Source organism: Staurois parvus, unplaced genomic scaffold (genome assembly GCF_062004578.1).
Source record: "Staurois parvus isolate SC_StPar_1 unplaced genomic scaffold, SC_StPar_1.0 ptg000287l, whole genome shotgun sequence".
In the NCBI taxonomy this organism is placed as follows: Eukaryota; Metazoa; Chordata; class Amphibia; order Anura; family Ranidae; genus Staurois; species Staurois parvus.
This window is the reverse complement of record NW_028318083.1, coordinates 18,631,352-18,645,728: the sequence shown is the minus strand read 5'-3', so window position 1 is coordinate 18,645,728 and position 14,377 is coordinate 18,631,352. Positions and strand designations below refer to the sequence as shown.

Sequence of the window (14,377 nt, the reverse complement as noted above, 5' to 3'; positions counted from 1 at the left end):
ACATGAGAGGTCAGAACAGAGTCTGAGATGTGTTATGGCAATAAGAAGAAAATTTATTTTCGCAGTGGAGTCAATCTTCCCATGTATTAAAGCCCTAGTGACCCTGAAAAGGGTAAAACAGAGCAGACTGCCTCAAAGGAGTCCGATCACAGTACAACTGTGTACTATGACGTCTTCCCAGAACAAGAGAGCTCCCGCCCATCTGTCATTTCCCAATATGGCGGGCGGTACCCAGTTAATATGAGAGCAGATGCCCCTTCTGCATAACACACACACTCAACCCTTGCAATCCATACATACAAAAAATAAAACCAATAAGTTCAAAAATTAAGTTATGTGTAGTAAAATGGAACAACACAGGAAAAAAGTACAGCAGACATGAAGAAAGGGAGGTGCAAAAATGCACAGAAAGCCAAGACACCAGCTAAAAACTATCAATAATTAGGAAGCAATCCTGCCCGTTGTCAATGCAGTGCAAATATCAACTGGTTTAGTCTCAACTGATGGCCTATAAAAAAGCGTCTCATTACCAAGGTATCACACAAGAAACATCTCATGATGAGTAAAAGCAAAGAGCTCTCTCAAGACCTTTGCAACCTTATTGTAGCAAAACTTACTGATGGCATTGGTTACAGAAGGATTTCTAAACTTTTGAATGTTCCAGTGAGCAATATTGGCGCCATAATTCGGAAGTGGAAAGAACATCATTTCACCATAAAATTGACAATGGCCAGGAGCTCCTGGCAAGATTTGACAGAGGAGTGAAAAGAATTATCAGAAGAGTGGTCCAAGAGCCAAGGGACCAAAGTCCTCTTTGTAGGGGGGAGGGGGCAGTGTGTGCAAGGAGGGGGCACGAGAGGAGCAGTGTAGTCAGTGAAGGAGTGTATGCAGACAGGATCCCTCACTTGCCACCGCTAAATGTCACTGCCGAGTTTTACATGCAATTACCAACTTTTTTTTCCCTTCACTACAGCTCTGAGAAGGAGCTGTCATTCACCCCACAGCTAAAGTAAATGAGGGTCACTGGGAATGTCACCGGGTGACTGCACCCCTTTGTTTACTTTAGTGGCGGGGCGAATAACAGCTCCTTCTTGGAGCTATAGTGAAACAAAAAAAAAAAAAAAAAAAAAAAAGACCCCAGTAACTGCATTTAAAACAGCAATGACATTTTGTGGCGGCAAGTGAGGGAGCTTGTCCGTATACACTGCTCCTCTTCTGCACCCTCCTTGCACACACTGCAAGGAGGTCCCCTATGTGATAGCAATGAAATCATAAATTTAGAAAAAAAAAAAAAAAGTTTATATACGTGATTTTGCACAGAACTTCCGCCCTGTAGCGGTAAATATGCTATAGGGTGAACGGAAAGTGGTTAAAGACCTTGCATATGTTTATTGAACTACTTCAAGCACAAGCCAATCCACCTGTACCCCAGCTCTAATGGGTTTCACTTCATCTGGAGCTCATTTGTAGAAAGAGTGCACTCTACAAAAAAAAAAGCTCTGGATGGAGTGAAACATGTTAGAGCTTTAAGATACAGTGGGGCAAAAAAGTATTTAGTCAGCCACCAATTGTGCAAGTTCTCCCACTTAAAAAGATGAGAGAGGCCTGTAATTGGCATCATAGGTAGACCTCAACTATGAGAGACAAAATGAGAAACAAAATCCAGACAATCACATTGGCTGATTTGGAAAGAATTTATTTGCAAATTATGGTGGAAAATAAGTATTTGGTCACCTACAAACAAGCAAGATTTCTGGCTCTCACAGACCTGTACCTTCTTCTTTAAGAGGCTCCTCTGTCCTGCACTCATTACCTGTATCAATGGCACCTGTTTGAACTTGTTATCAGTATAAAAGACACCTGTCCACAACCTCAAACAGTCACAATCCAAACTCCACTATGGTGAAGACCAGAGAGCTGTCGAAGGACACCAGAAACAAAATTGTAGACCTGCACCAGGCTGGGAAGACTGAATCTGCAATAGGCAAGCAGCTTGGTGTGAACAAATCAACTGTGGGAGCAATAATTAGAAAATGGAAGACATACAAGACCACTGATAATCTCCCTCGATCTGGGGCTCCACGCAAGATCTCACCCCGTGGGGTCAAAATGATCACAAGAACGGTGAGCAAAAATCCCAGGACCACACGGGGGGACCTAGTGAATGACCTGCAGAGAGCTGGGACCAACGTAACAAAGGCTACCATCAGTAACACACTACGCCGCCAGGGACTCAGATCCTGCAGTGCCAGATGTGTCCCCCTGCTTAAGCCAGTACATGTCCGGGCCCGTCTGAAGTTTGCTAGAGAGCATTTGGATGATCCAGAAGAGGATTGGAAGAATGTCATATGGTCAGATGAATCCAAAATAGAACTGTTTGGTAGAAACACAACTCGTCGTGTTTGGAGGAGAGAGAATGCTGAGTTGCATCCAAAGAACACCATACCTACTGTGAAGCATGGGGTGGCAACATCATGCTTTGGGGCTGTTTCTCCGCAAAGGGACCAGGATGACCGATTCATGTACAGGACAGAATGAATGGGGCCATGTATCGTGAGATTTTGAGTGCAAAACTCCCATCAGCAAGGGCATTGAAGATGAAACGTGGCTGGGTCTTCCAACATGACAATGATCCCAAACATACCGCCCGGGCAACTAAGGAGTGGCTTCGTAAGAAGCATTTCAAGGTCCTGGAGTGGCCTAGCCAGTCTCCAGATCTCAACCCCAACAAAGGATATATAACAAAGTATTGAGATGAACTTTTGATATTGACCAAATACTTATTTTCCACCATAATTTGCAAATACATTTTTTCCAAATCAGCCAATGTGATTGTCTGGATTTTTTTTCTCATTTTGTCTCATAGTTGAGGTCTACCTATGATGTCAATTACAGGCCTCTCTCATCTTTTTAAGTGGGAGAACTTGCACAATTGGTGGCTGACTAAATACTTTTTTGCCCCACTGTAGGTGGATTGTGCTTTGAGTACTATTACAAACAAATTTGAGGTTTTTCATGGAGCAAGGCTCCCCTCTTTTTCTTGCCTGGAAATGGGCCATAGCTAAATATTCTTTCAAATGAAAATTATCAGTGTTTCACTCTTGTGCCCTATGAATTAAAAGATATATACTGTATAAAGGACTGAAGGGTTTGGTTTTTTTTTTTGTTAAATATCTGCAATACTGAGAAAGACAGAAAGAGTTATATCTACATTTATACATACCAGAAGGGGGAGCAGTAGCAGATCCAAAAGAAGGCTGCGTACTTTGCTGTCCAAAAGCTGGGGACTGTACATTACTGGACAAAGATCCAAAACTTGGAACAGTCTGAGAACCAGGGGGAAATAATGAAGCTGACGCAGGTGCACCAAAAGCTGGGGCATTAGTCTGAGCAACAGGTTTCCCAAATGTTGGTACAGAACTGGTAGCAGCAAGACCAGATGCAGCTGGGGCTGACTGACCTGCTCCAAAGACGAACGGTGTTGAGCTGGTACCTGAAAAGAAGTACAGAAATGGATTCAGGGTTTGGTAATGTCACAGTATACAATGAGTAAAGATTTGAAAACCATTACAATACTGATCAGCAGGAGTGACAATTTCATAAACACCCACAAAACAGTTAAATATACCTATCCTCCGCTTCCCCAGCACCAAAAAAAAAAAAAAAAATTAAATCTGTAGGTTACTAGCCTTAGATGTGGTGGCTATAATAGTTTTCTTTATTTATCCCCCCCCCCTTCATTTTCATCTGCCAATCCTGAGATTAAAGTGAATCTATGGTCAAAATGTATAATCATATAATAATTTCCTCATTGCATTTCAATTATTTCTAACCTACTCCTATTATACTGAATGATAGTGCAGTTTGTATATTTGTGAAAATCTTACACATTCATTATGCCTTGGGAGTAGACATAGCAAAGCTGAGAGTGATTCCTGTACCGAATGTGCCTCCTGAAACACCACCTGTTTGCAGGCAGCAAGGTAATATGGAATATGTAGTTCAGGGATGTTGCATTCATATTGCCCGATACCCGGGACAAGTAGTATCAGGCAGGTAGTTTTGTTTTTTCTTTTCTTTTACGTTCAGCCCTGCTGCGAGCAAGCAGCAGGGCTCACCTGTCAGGTGAAAGCATTCGGGAGGCAGCTGCCCAAATGCTTCCACACTGTGCCAGCCTCTACGCCCTCCCCCACCCCCCTTGTGAAGCCCCCTGCCCACTGTCTTCCAGGCCCGCAGATGGGCAAGCGGAGCAAGTGGGAACAGCTCACCACCAGCGGCTAGAGGGGAGGGAGGAGAGTGAACACGCTCCCCTCCCCTTCTTGTCCTGACCCAGAAGTGATGTTAGGATGTCCCTTCTGGGTCCCTGTTGAGAGATTCCTGGCAATTGAGGCCAGGAAAGAATGTAATGCAGTGCAATGTGCACTGCATTACATTCAGGGGAGACATCCAGGATCTTTTATACCTTGGATGTCTCAAAGAGAACCTGTGACCAAAAAATCATCACATAGGGGACTACATTTTTTCCTTTTTTAATTGTAAAAAAATGAAAGAAGCCCAAGCGCATAACAATCCCCCCCCCCCCCAAAAAAAATTGAGCCCCCACAAATACGCATGTAAAAAAGTAAAAGCATACGCTGGGGCACCTACTCATGAAACAATCGATTGCAATACACGTTACATATCGCCGTGCACGCCAGAATGAGAGCAATAATTCTAGCACCAGACCTCCTCCGTAACACTAAACGGATGACCTAAAAGGGGCTTTAAAATCGTTACCTATAGAACATATAGGGTATTGAAGTTCATCGCCATTTCATGAGTGCATGCAAATTTAAGGTTTGACAAGTTGGATATTTACTCGCTGCAACCTCATCTTTTATATTTTACAAAAAAAATAGGGTAATCTATTGCTTTTTTGTGCCCTAAAATTAACTTGTATTTTTACTGAGATTTTGTGGTAATATCACTCAACATAAAAAATTGGAACTACCACTATTTTATTCTCTAGGGTCTCAGATTTCAGAAAATATACCATGTTTGGGGGTTTTGTGTAATCTTCAGGCCTAAAATTATTTTTTTAGTCTTGTGCAAAAAAACGCAAAAACGGTTCTGGCAGCAAAAGGGATAAAGGATAAGCCCCACGCCTCTCTTTCCAGACAAGCACCCAATCAGTGCTCATTACACTGCATGGTGGTCTCTCTGCTCCCTACTAGTCCCCAAGTGCGGTGCTGGAGACAGGCAGGGAGGGGAGGAGGAGATTAACAGCGCAATGTTAAATACATTAAAGGTTTAAGTCACCATAAAACCCCTTTTGTTTTTAAAACATTCCTAATATCACCTGCAATTTAAATACGGTTTGGGTTAATTTTTTTTTTTTTTTTTATCGTCTGGACAAGTAGATTGTCATGAGGGACAAGTAGATCAGGACACTGATTTAGTCCCTTGGACAAGTAGTATTTTCAGAAATTTCCACACCCCTGTAGTTAGAAATTAAAGAAATAAAGGCAAATTGTTTATTTTGGACAGAGCGGGGAAGGATTAGAACACCTTTTTATTACTGTCTGTGCCTTTATTAGGGAGATTCATCCCCTCTATTTGTCCTGTTTACCATTATCAAAAGTGAATGTAAAGGAAAATTCCAAATTCTGGGTTGTCCCCAATGGATTCCCTTTATTTGCAGGGATTCCCTCTCACTTCCTGTTTTGCTATAGGACAGGAAGTGAAGGCAAAACTCCCAAATGAGACTCTCCAAACTGAAAAATCAAAGTTCCGCCTAAAGATCTACTTTAAAAATAAACAGCAGAGAAGAAGCAGCAACACATGCTGGGAATCCAGCATACTGTGGACAGATGACCAGCAAGTAGGCAGCATTTACAACATCAAAGGACATTTTTCAAATAAGCTTATACTGATATTCAAATTAACTATTTGTGTTATTACCATGCTGAGGTGAGAAAATTAAAGCGTATGTTGCGACCGCCAATCTCCTTTAACAGGATTTTTGTACAAACCACAAAATCCTTCTGATTCCACTGAGGGTAAAAGGAAGATTTTACCTTTTGGGTTATACAGACACCTAGAGGACAGGACACTGGCAAACCATGTAGGCCAGTCAAAGGTAACCTGTCCCACTACTAGAATGTCTTAATTCTGCAATACCAAAACATGATTATAAGCACAGAGGGGGTGCGACTTGTGTCCCTCAATAGACTTCATCTATGAGGAGGCTGGCTGTAATGAAGTCGATCCATCAACTTCATTACAACCAGCCAGTTGGATTATTTTCATGTAAATTACTACCAGAGGCTATAGCCACCAGCAGTTTTCGTGTTGTGCTGGCAGAGAAAGCTCCTGTTGCCAGAACACAATAGCATGGCGGGAGGGATTCCCCCATTGGCTATGGGAGATTCAAGCAATTTTCTTTCCTGCAAGAAAACTTCATCTATGACTTGCCTTACAGTGGTAAGAACTGGTGGTGGCAGGAATTTTGAAAAGGTGTCTAACAGTACAAATGATGAGTTAACTCCAGGTGCTTCAGCCTGCCTGCTTTCTCACCAAGAGGATTTTCATAGATGGCCACACCTGGGGCGGTGACACAAATCTAGACCTAGAAAGTGCTCTGCAGCTAACAAGTACAAAAAGGTCTGGAGAGCATTGCATTGTACAGCCCAATGTCTGAAGGTCAAATTCTTAGCCCTGCACATTCACTTCAGCAAGGTCTGGGAAGCGCCTTTAAAACTATTGTTGAGGAAATGTTGATTTGGACAGCTGCTATAAAGACCAACTCAAGTACCAGTGTAGCAAGAAATTTTTACTGGATGATAAAGAGGAAAAAATCTCCACAAAGAAGGCTAGCAAAAATAGGACTTTTTTTCAGCAGAGAAGAAAAGAAAGAAAAAGAAAAAAATACTGGAGGCATGCTTGGCAAACAAGGGGCTACACAGGTGTTGGCCTACAACTGCTGAAGGTGTTAAAACCCAACCATTCCTGAATTCCTCTGGCAATCAATGGGCAAAAAACTCAGTTCAGGTCCTTGGAGATTACACTAATTCCTCCACTGTATCTCTGAAGAGCGCTGTGGCCATCACTAATGCTGGAATTCAAACATCTCTACTTCAGTTAAATGCCATTACATGAAGGTAAGAGAATTTGTTTACACAAAATAGAAAACATGGGCACTGTCATTGGCAACCTCCATATTTACTGTTCGGGATTTCCTTTTGGTTAGTTTTTATGCTGGGTTTCCAGCACTGTTTTGCCCGATATATTTACAGTGACTTGGTGTGGTGACTGGACCTGTGGGTGTGTTAGAGACATTGTATTATTATACGGGTATGGCGAAGGGTTTGATTTTTTCATTAACTTTTGTATTTTTTTAGATATTGCATACCTATTTTTATGTGGTAAAAGTTTTGTACTTTATATATTATTCTCCTTTATTGAACTGGGTTGGACACAGGCCACGTGGGCTGTAACTAAAGTTTAACAAACGCTTTATTAATTCAGTTTTTGCACATACAAGAAAAATCGCAAGAACAGGACCTAGATGCCTGGCGCTCACAGGAGGTGGGCTATCCAGAACAATTCAATGCAAAATAGTAAATCGACATAACCAAAAAAACAAATAAAATAAAAAGGAAAAAAATAAACAAATGTGTGCGCGTGTGGCTCTAGTTACAGGAAACTATATTTTGGCACAGATGAGCGCCCAATATAGGTTCCCCCTCAATTACAGGAATACATGGCAGATAATCCACCAAACTCATGATTCCAGCTAGATGCTGGGAGGGGGGGTGTCTATACCGTGGTAGTATCTGCTAACCATTTCGCCGAGAGTTAATCAGTCTTGCAAGGACAACCTCTATTTATACAAGTGGCTTTGTAAAGTGGAAGTGGAGAGTCTACTGGAGGATTCCAGTACGCGATTGTGAGAGCCTCTGGTTTTTTCCAGTGCAAAGTGAGCACCTTTCTGGAATATAGCAGCAGCAGGTTGAGTAGCGTCTTCCCAGCAACAGTGCCGGAAAGACCATCCACCAGGCCCAACAGACATATTCCAGGAGAGGGAGCAAAACAGGTCAGAGGAATTGAGGGGTTAAGCCGATTGATCCTCTGGGGCATATGATAGGCTCTATGCAGAATGTTAAATTATATTAACCTATCCCTAAGGGGGACCAACTGCCTAAAGGGCATATCCCACATATCTGTCCAGTCCTTATCGTCCAAATCTGAAATATCCAAAAACCACTTCTGAAAGAAAGTCGACAAGTCAGGCAAAGCCAACATAAAGAGATGATTATATAGTGTCGAAATCGGCTTGTCCAGGGTATCTGACCGAAGAAGAGTTTCCAAATCAGAGCATTTAAGCTGAATTGGTGAATGTGAAAACTGACTGCTGAAGGCTTGAGCAAGCTGCAAGTGTTGAAATAGAAAATGTGGAGGGACATCATACTGTTGACAGAGAGAGGAACTAACACTCTCCCATTGTCCACTATATGCGAGATGGATTTAATTTTGTGTTTTGTCAAGGCCTGTGGATCGGGCAAAGCATAAAAGTATTGCAAAGTAGGGTTGTTCCAGAGGGGTACATAGGGGGACAGTTCCATGGATGTGAGAGACTCAGACGTATGCCCGCATTTCAAGCCTCAAGTGTTGTGAGCATGGATGGAGTAAGGGGGTATGGGGCCTTAAGACCACAGAAAGGTAATAACTGTAGAGCCTCTAGGGAGCCCAGTACGGCTGCCTCAGACATAATACAAAAATTGGCAACCTCAGCTTGAAGCTACCAGTGAGCAGTCACCAACTGTGAGGCCAAGAAATATTTGTGACTATCAGGAAATGTCGACCACTCTTGTAGTGGTGGTCTCATAAGTGTGGTCGATTTATAGCGCCGGGTCCGAGTGCCCCATATGAAGGTGGAAAACATTTGGATCAACTGGGTAAATGACTTTGGGATCCATTGTGGGGAGCGAAGAAACAAGTGGGTGAACTTACAGAATAATTTCATTTTTACAAGATTGATATGCCCCAGTAGGGACAGTGGCAGATTGCACCACACCTTTGGCTTAGCCTGACCTCTTGCATGACCGGAGTTAAATGAAGGGACACAGATGCTTTACGAGAAATAATAACCCCAAAATAGCGAAATTTGTCAACCCACTGCAAAGGAAGATCCTCCGAGACATGTTCCAAAGCACCCTCACTAATAGGAAACAGTATAGATTTGTTCCAGTTTGCCCAGAGGCCAGTAACTCCAGAAAAAGTAATTAGGATTTGAAGTGCACTCAAGAGGGAGTGACTCGCAGCATGGAGGAAAACAGAGTGTCATCGGCGTACAGTGCAATACGCTACTCCAGCCAACCCACTCGGAGTCCACGAATCTCAGATGAGGTTCGAAAAACTTCTGCGATAGGTTCGGCTGCCAGCGCAAAGAGGGTCGAGGAGAGAGCGGGCAGCCCTGTCTAGTGCCACGAGCCAACCGAGAGGCAGCCGACAGGCTGCCCCCAAGTCTAATTGATGCAGTGGGTTGAGAGTATAAAGTGCGGAGCCATTGAATGAAGCATAGAGGCAATCCCATCCTATGCAGCACCTCCTAAAGAATGGCCATTCGACCGTGTCAAATGCCTTTTCGATGTCAAGCGAGGCAACAGCCCTGGTACCAGTGTGAAGGTCCTGCGTGTGTATGTTGTTAAACAATCTAGGAATATTTATGTCCGTAGAAATACAGGGCATAAAACCAGTCTGCTCTGAGTCTATGAGGGAGCCTATAACCCTGCCAAGTCTGGTGTTTAAAAGTTTTAAGATTTTAAGATCTGAATTAAGGAGGGCAATAGGCCTGTAGAAAGCACAGGACATTGGGTTTTTGAGCTCTTGTGAATTATGGGCAGTATGCCTGGAAGGGGGCAGCGGGACATCCTCCAAAACACTGTGTACAGGGAGGCCAATCTAGGGGCTAGAAAGTCACTGTGTGCTTTGTAGAGTTCAACTGGGATGCCATTGAGGCCGGGAGCTTTCCCAGAGGGGAAAGAGTGGATAACTGTATGTACCTCTTCAGTGGTAATGGGGCGCATCAACATCTCCCATTCCCTGTCTGAAAGCCAAGCAAGCGCTAGGGGATCTAAAAGATGTGCGAGATGAGAGATATAGAAATCTGGGGGTAAAGGAGGAAGCATATAACTGGCTATAATAATTAAGGAATTCCTCCAGGAGCTCCTCAGTAGAGGAAACCATAGAACCGTCAGAGGAATGGAGTTCAGAAATGGTGGTAAGGGGTCTATCATTTTGAGCAAGCATAGACAAAAATCTACAATTTGTGTCCCCCTGTTCAAAAAACCTGTCTGCTCTGCCGTAAATTCTCCTTAGTAATTTCAGCCATGTAAAGGTGGAGGTTCCTCTTAGCTGTCAGTAAATGTGCAAATTCCTCTGGGATATGGGAAAGAGCACAGGATGCAGCTTTCAAGCCAGATCTGATTTTTAAGGCGAGCTGGCATCCAACCAGTTACAGAAGCCTTACTTCATAATTTATTTATATAAGAATGGTAATCCTCACTATTTGTCTTGGTGACCAATCACATGTAACTAAGTGAGAAAAATCCAAATTTGGAGTTGTCACCAAAACAAGAAAAAAAAAGTATGAATCTGTCAATTGGGTACATTTGTTGCAGCAACAATGAATGCCCTGTTGTGTCTATGGCTCAAGGTGTGAATGTAAATATTCCCAATGTGTCGCAGACAGCAAGACACACTACCAGACAGTTGATTTAGGCATTTCCTAATCTAACAAAAAAAAAATAATTTGGCTTAGGAAATACTTAACCTATAATAGAAATTCAGCAACTAAATCCCAAACATAAAATTCTGGGAACTGGTCCTGGCAAATTTTAAGTTATTTTACAGAGCATGTTTGTAGTCCAGCCTCACACTGTTACAATGCGGTAACACACACAGGTTAAGGTAGCTCATTTGTTTTGAGTGGGCTGTCAATGTACTTATTCATGGCAAAAAGCCCACCTGAACATTTTTCGGGAATGCAATACAAGGTAATGCATCTAAGTGCTTTGCGGTGCTTTTCAAACTGAATTGAACTCCTAGTGCACCAACACACAACAGCACTCTGACAGCATGAGCATGCCCTTAATGTTTTAGAAGGCCTTAACACTTTGAAGTGCATGACTTACGAATGAAAAACTGAAGAGATTGCCTCTTTGCTTGAGCCCCACAACTTCAGCTACATAAACAGTGCCCCAGAAATGTACACAGATGCAGGCTTGTTAGTATGAAAAGGTATTTAACAAAACAAAAAAATAAATCTGATCAAGCCATTTTACCTGTTGAATTGGAGGTATTTGTCCCGCCAAAGTTAAAGCCAGAAGCAGCTGGTGTTGAAGCATTTGCACCAAACACAAAAGGTGTAACAGCAGCTGAAGCTGTACTTGCAGACGTTTCTGCTGGTTTACTCTCTTGGCCAGCAAAACCAAACGTCGACTTGGATTCATTGCCGCTGCCAAACATAGAGCCACCTGCTGTAGTAGTAGTAGTAGGCTGCCCAAACACAAAGGGTACACTGGATGGGTTGGTAGATGTACTTGGATTGCCAAATAAAGTATTGGAATTTGCCGAAGTGTTTGTGGGAGCCGCACTTCCAAACACATTGCTAGAACTTGATGTATTCACAGAGGCCACACTGCCAAAGACAATGCTGGAAGTGGTTGAAGTCCCTGAAGCTGGAACACTTCCAAATATACTGTTAGAACCTGCAGGGCTGTTCGAAGACAAGGCCCCACCAAACACATTGCTAGTACCTGAAGATGCGGTCAATGACGTTGCACTGCTGAAGACTGTACTAGAAGGTGCAGGGGTACCACCGGCTGGAGCAGCAGTGTTGGACTGTACAGCACTGCCAAATACATTACTAGAACTTGTCTGAGGAACACTGCCAAATACACTGCTGGAACTTCCAATACTACTAGACTGAGGGGCACTCGAGGATCCATTCCCTTGAAAGCCAAACACTGGTTTTGAAGAGCCTGTTTCTTTGGGAGGAAAACAAATAAAGCTGTAATATCATCAAACCAACAGCAAAACAAGAACTAAATCTCACAAAAAAAACAAAACAAAAACAAAAAACACAATTTTTGCAGCACAATTTTTTAGGATCCAAACATATGGCTATCAATTGTTCATTACTTTATAGTAGGTTCTGCTGCCCCATGGCTTCACCTTGTATTAATCAGGTCCTTGAAGAATTATAGCATGTTGTATAGAGAAGAATCTATTTGCTTACAATTCTCCAAATGAGATATCACATTACTAGCAAAACATGACAAATATGACAATCAATACAAACCTCCATTATCATAAAGCTGGCCATACACTATCAGATATTTTTCATTCAGCCTACAGGCTGAGCTGGGGGGCAGGGGAGATTCCTTCATCCATGCCAACAGATCCCTCTGTTAGATCTCCCGCTGCACCTGTGTTATTCTGGCAGCTGGCACCAGATGCAGTTGCTGTTCAGCTGACAATTTTTCAAAATGAAGGATACTGGAGTAAAAGGGCCACTCACTGACTGAAATTCATACAGTGTTTGGCCAGCTAAAGGTCAAAAGAAGCTTCACTGCGCTCAGCTCCAGGATACTGTCCTCAGCTGTGAACAGGTGCCAGTCACTGGGGCCCATTCTCAATCTGTGTGAGCATTATATAAAAGATGGAAGTGACGCGATGGTAAAATCACTTCCTTATTTTACAAAACAGTGAATAATCGGGTCCTTCAAGCATCAGGGGGATTACAATAAACATCATTTTGTCAACACAGATCCTTGAAGAAAGTGACATCACCTGAATGCAGCCTCTTTTCCAGAGTGCTCCATTAATCTAAAGCAGTGTTTCTCAACCTTTTTCCAGTCGGGGTGCCCTTGAAAAGCATTTTCAGTCACGAGGCACCCCTATCCAAAGATTGGTTCACATTACTGTGTGTCGCGTAATGCATGAGAAATCGCGCTCATTCCTGACATGGACACAAATGCTCTGCTCTTTAGAGGTACCCCATACACTGGCAAACACGGGGTGTTTTTGGTGTGGTGCAATTTTAAAACTAAGGATAGGGACGACTTTCCCTGCATTTCTGCAGGTAAGGCAGCCCATTAAAATGAACGGGCTGCCCTACGCACAACCACACAGATGTGAACCAAGGGCCTGTCCACCTGTGGAGGTTGGAGGGAGGTAAAACCACACAATTGAGCTGCTTTTACCACCCCCAACTGCTCCCCCTTTAGCTGCAGAAACAGCAGCTGAGGGAATACATATGCTGTTGCCGCAGCTGGAAGTATACCTCCAGGTGAATGGAGTTGAACTACAACCACTCCGCAAGTGTGCACGCATTGCACACAGTTGTGGTGTGGCGATTGATGCTGGGGTTAAACCAGGTAGTGAGGAGGCAACATATTGCCTCTTTACTGTCAAATGCCTCTGAAAAGCAATATGAGCATTGCTTGCTTTTCAGAGGAGCAGCAGTCGCTGCTATTATGAACAAGTCCTAAAAAAGCAGTTCTGATAAGACAGGAATAGGGGGGGGGGGGGGTTGAGATTAAAAGTAAAATACATACACATAGGTAGACACGCACACATGTATACAGCATTACGAAAAGTTAAAGTACCTTAGCTTCCTTCCATCACACTGCTTCTCCCTAGAGTGCAGTACTCAGCTGAGAGCACAGAAGACACTTCCCCTTCCCTTTGCTCAGCGGTCTGATGGCTCCCAGTGCCGAACGTAAAGTGCGGCTCGGGATCAGAAGCTCGGGCTCAAGTGACAGCCATTCTCCCCATGGCACCCCTGAAGACCTCTGGAAGCACCCCGGTTGAGAAAGGCTGATCTAAAGCACTATGTTCAGTTTCATGATATACACAACATTGTACCTTTCACCTTGGCTAAACTATTACATTTTCCTGCAAGAATTCTGCATTTGTAGAACACAGGGATGCTTATCAAATAGAAATTTAAAAAAAAAAAAAAAAAAACACAAACAAAAAAACTGTAGATGCCTAGAGTTTTTCTATAGCCTTCCAAAGGAAAGAGACGCCACCTGATTTAACATACATGTGCAAAAAACTTAACACACCCAAATATGATTGCTGCACTACACAGCAGTTCATGTTATTTGCCTGGCACAGCTGAAGTTCTGATGTCACAGTTTGTGCAGCCTTACTGCATTGGTGCAAATTTGGTCAAGATGATCGAGTTTCCTCTCACAATTCAGACCAAACTTGTCCTAGAGAGAATCTGGAATTCCTAAAGCAGTGTTATGGGGACTTGCATACAATGTGCCCCAATGGGCAATGTATGACATAACCATATCTTTAAATACTCCAAATGATTCTCCAA

At 43.0% G+C, this 14,377-nt stretch overlaps 1 protein-coding gene across 3 annotated transcripts in view; it reads right to left on the bottom strand.

Annotated features, from left to right (window-relative positions):
* NUP153 (nucleoporin 153) overlaps positions 1-14,377 on the bottom strand; it is a 124,169-nt gene that overhangs the window by 11,794 nt on the left and 97,998 nt on the right. Inside the window, exons 20-21 of one of the 3 annotated variants that reach the window (XM_089682278.1) lie at positions 11,325-12,029; positions 3,224-3,493 (exon numbers count right to left, since the gene is read on the bottom strand). In XM_089682278.1, the coding sequence (XP_089538404.1) occupies positions 3,224-3,493; positions 11,325-12,029 (975 nt within the window). The remainder of the gene's footprint in view (positions 1-3,223; positions 3,494-11,324; positions 12,030-14,377) is intronic. The other 2 variants (XM_089682279.1, XM_089682280.1) reach the window with 2 other exon arrangements.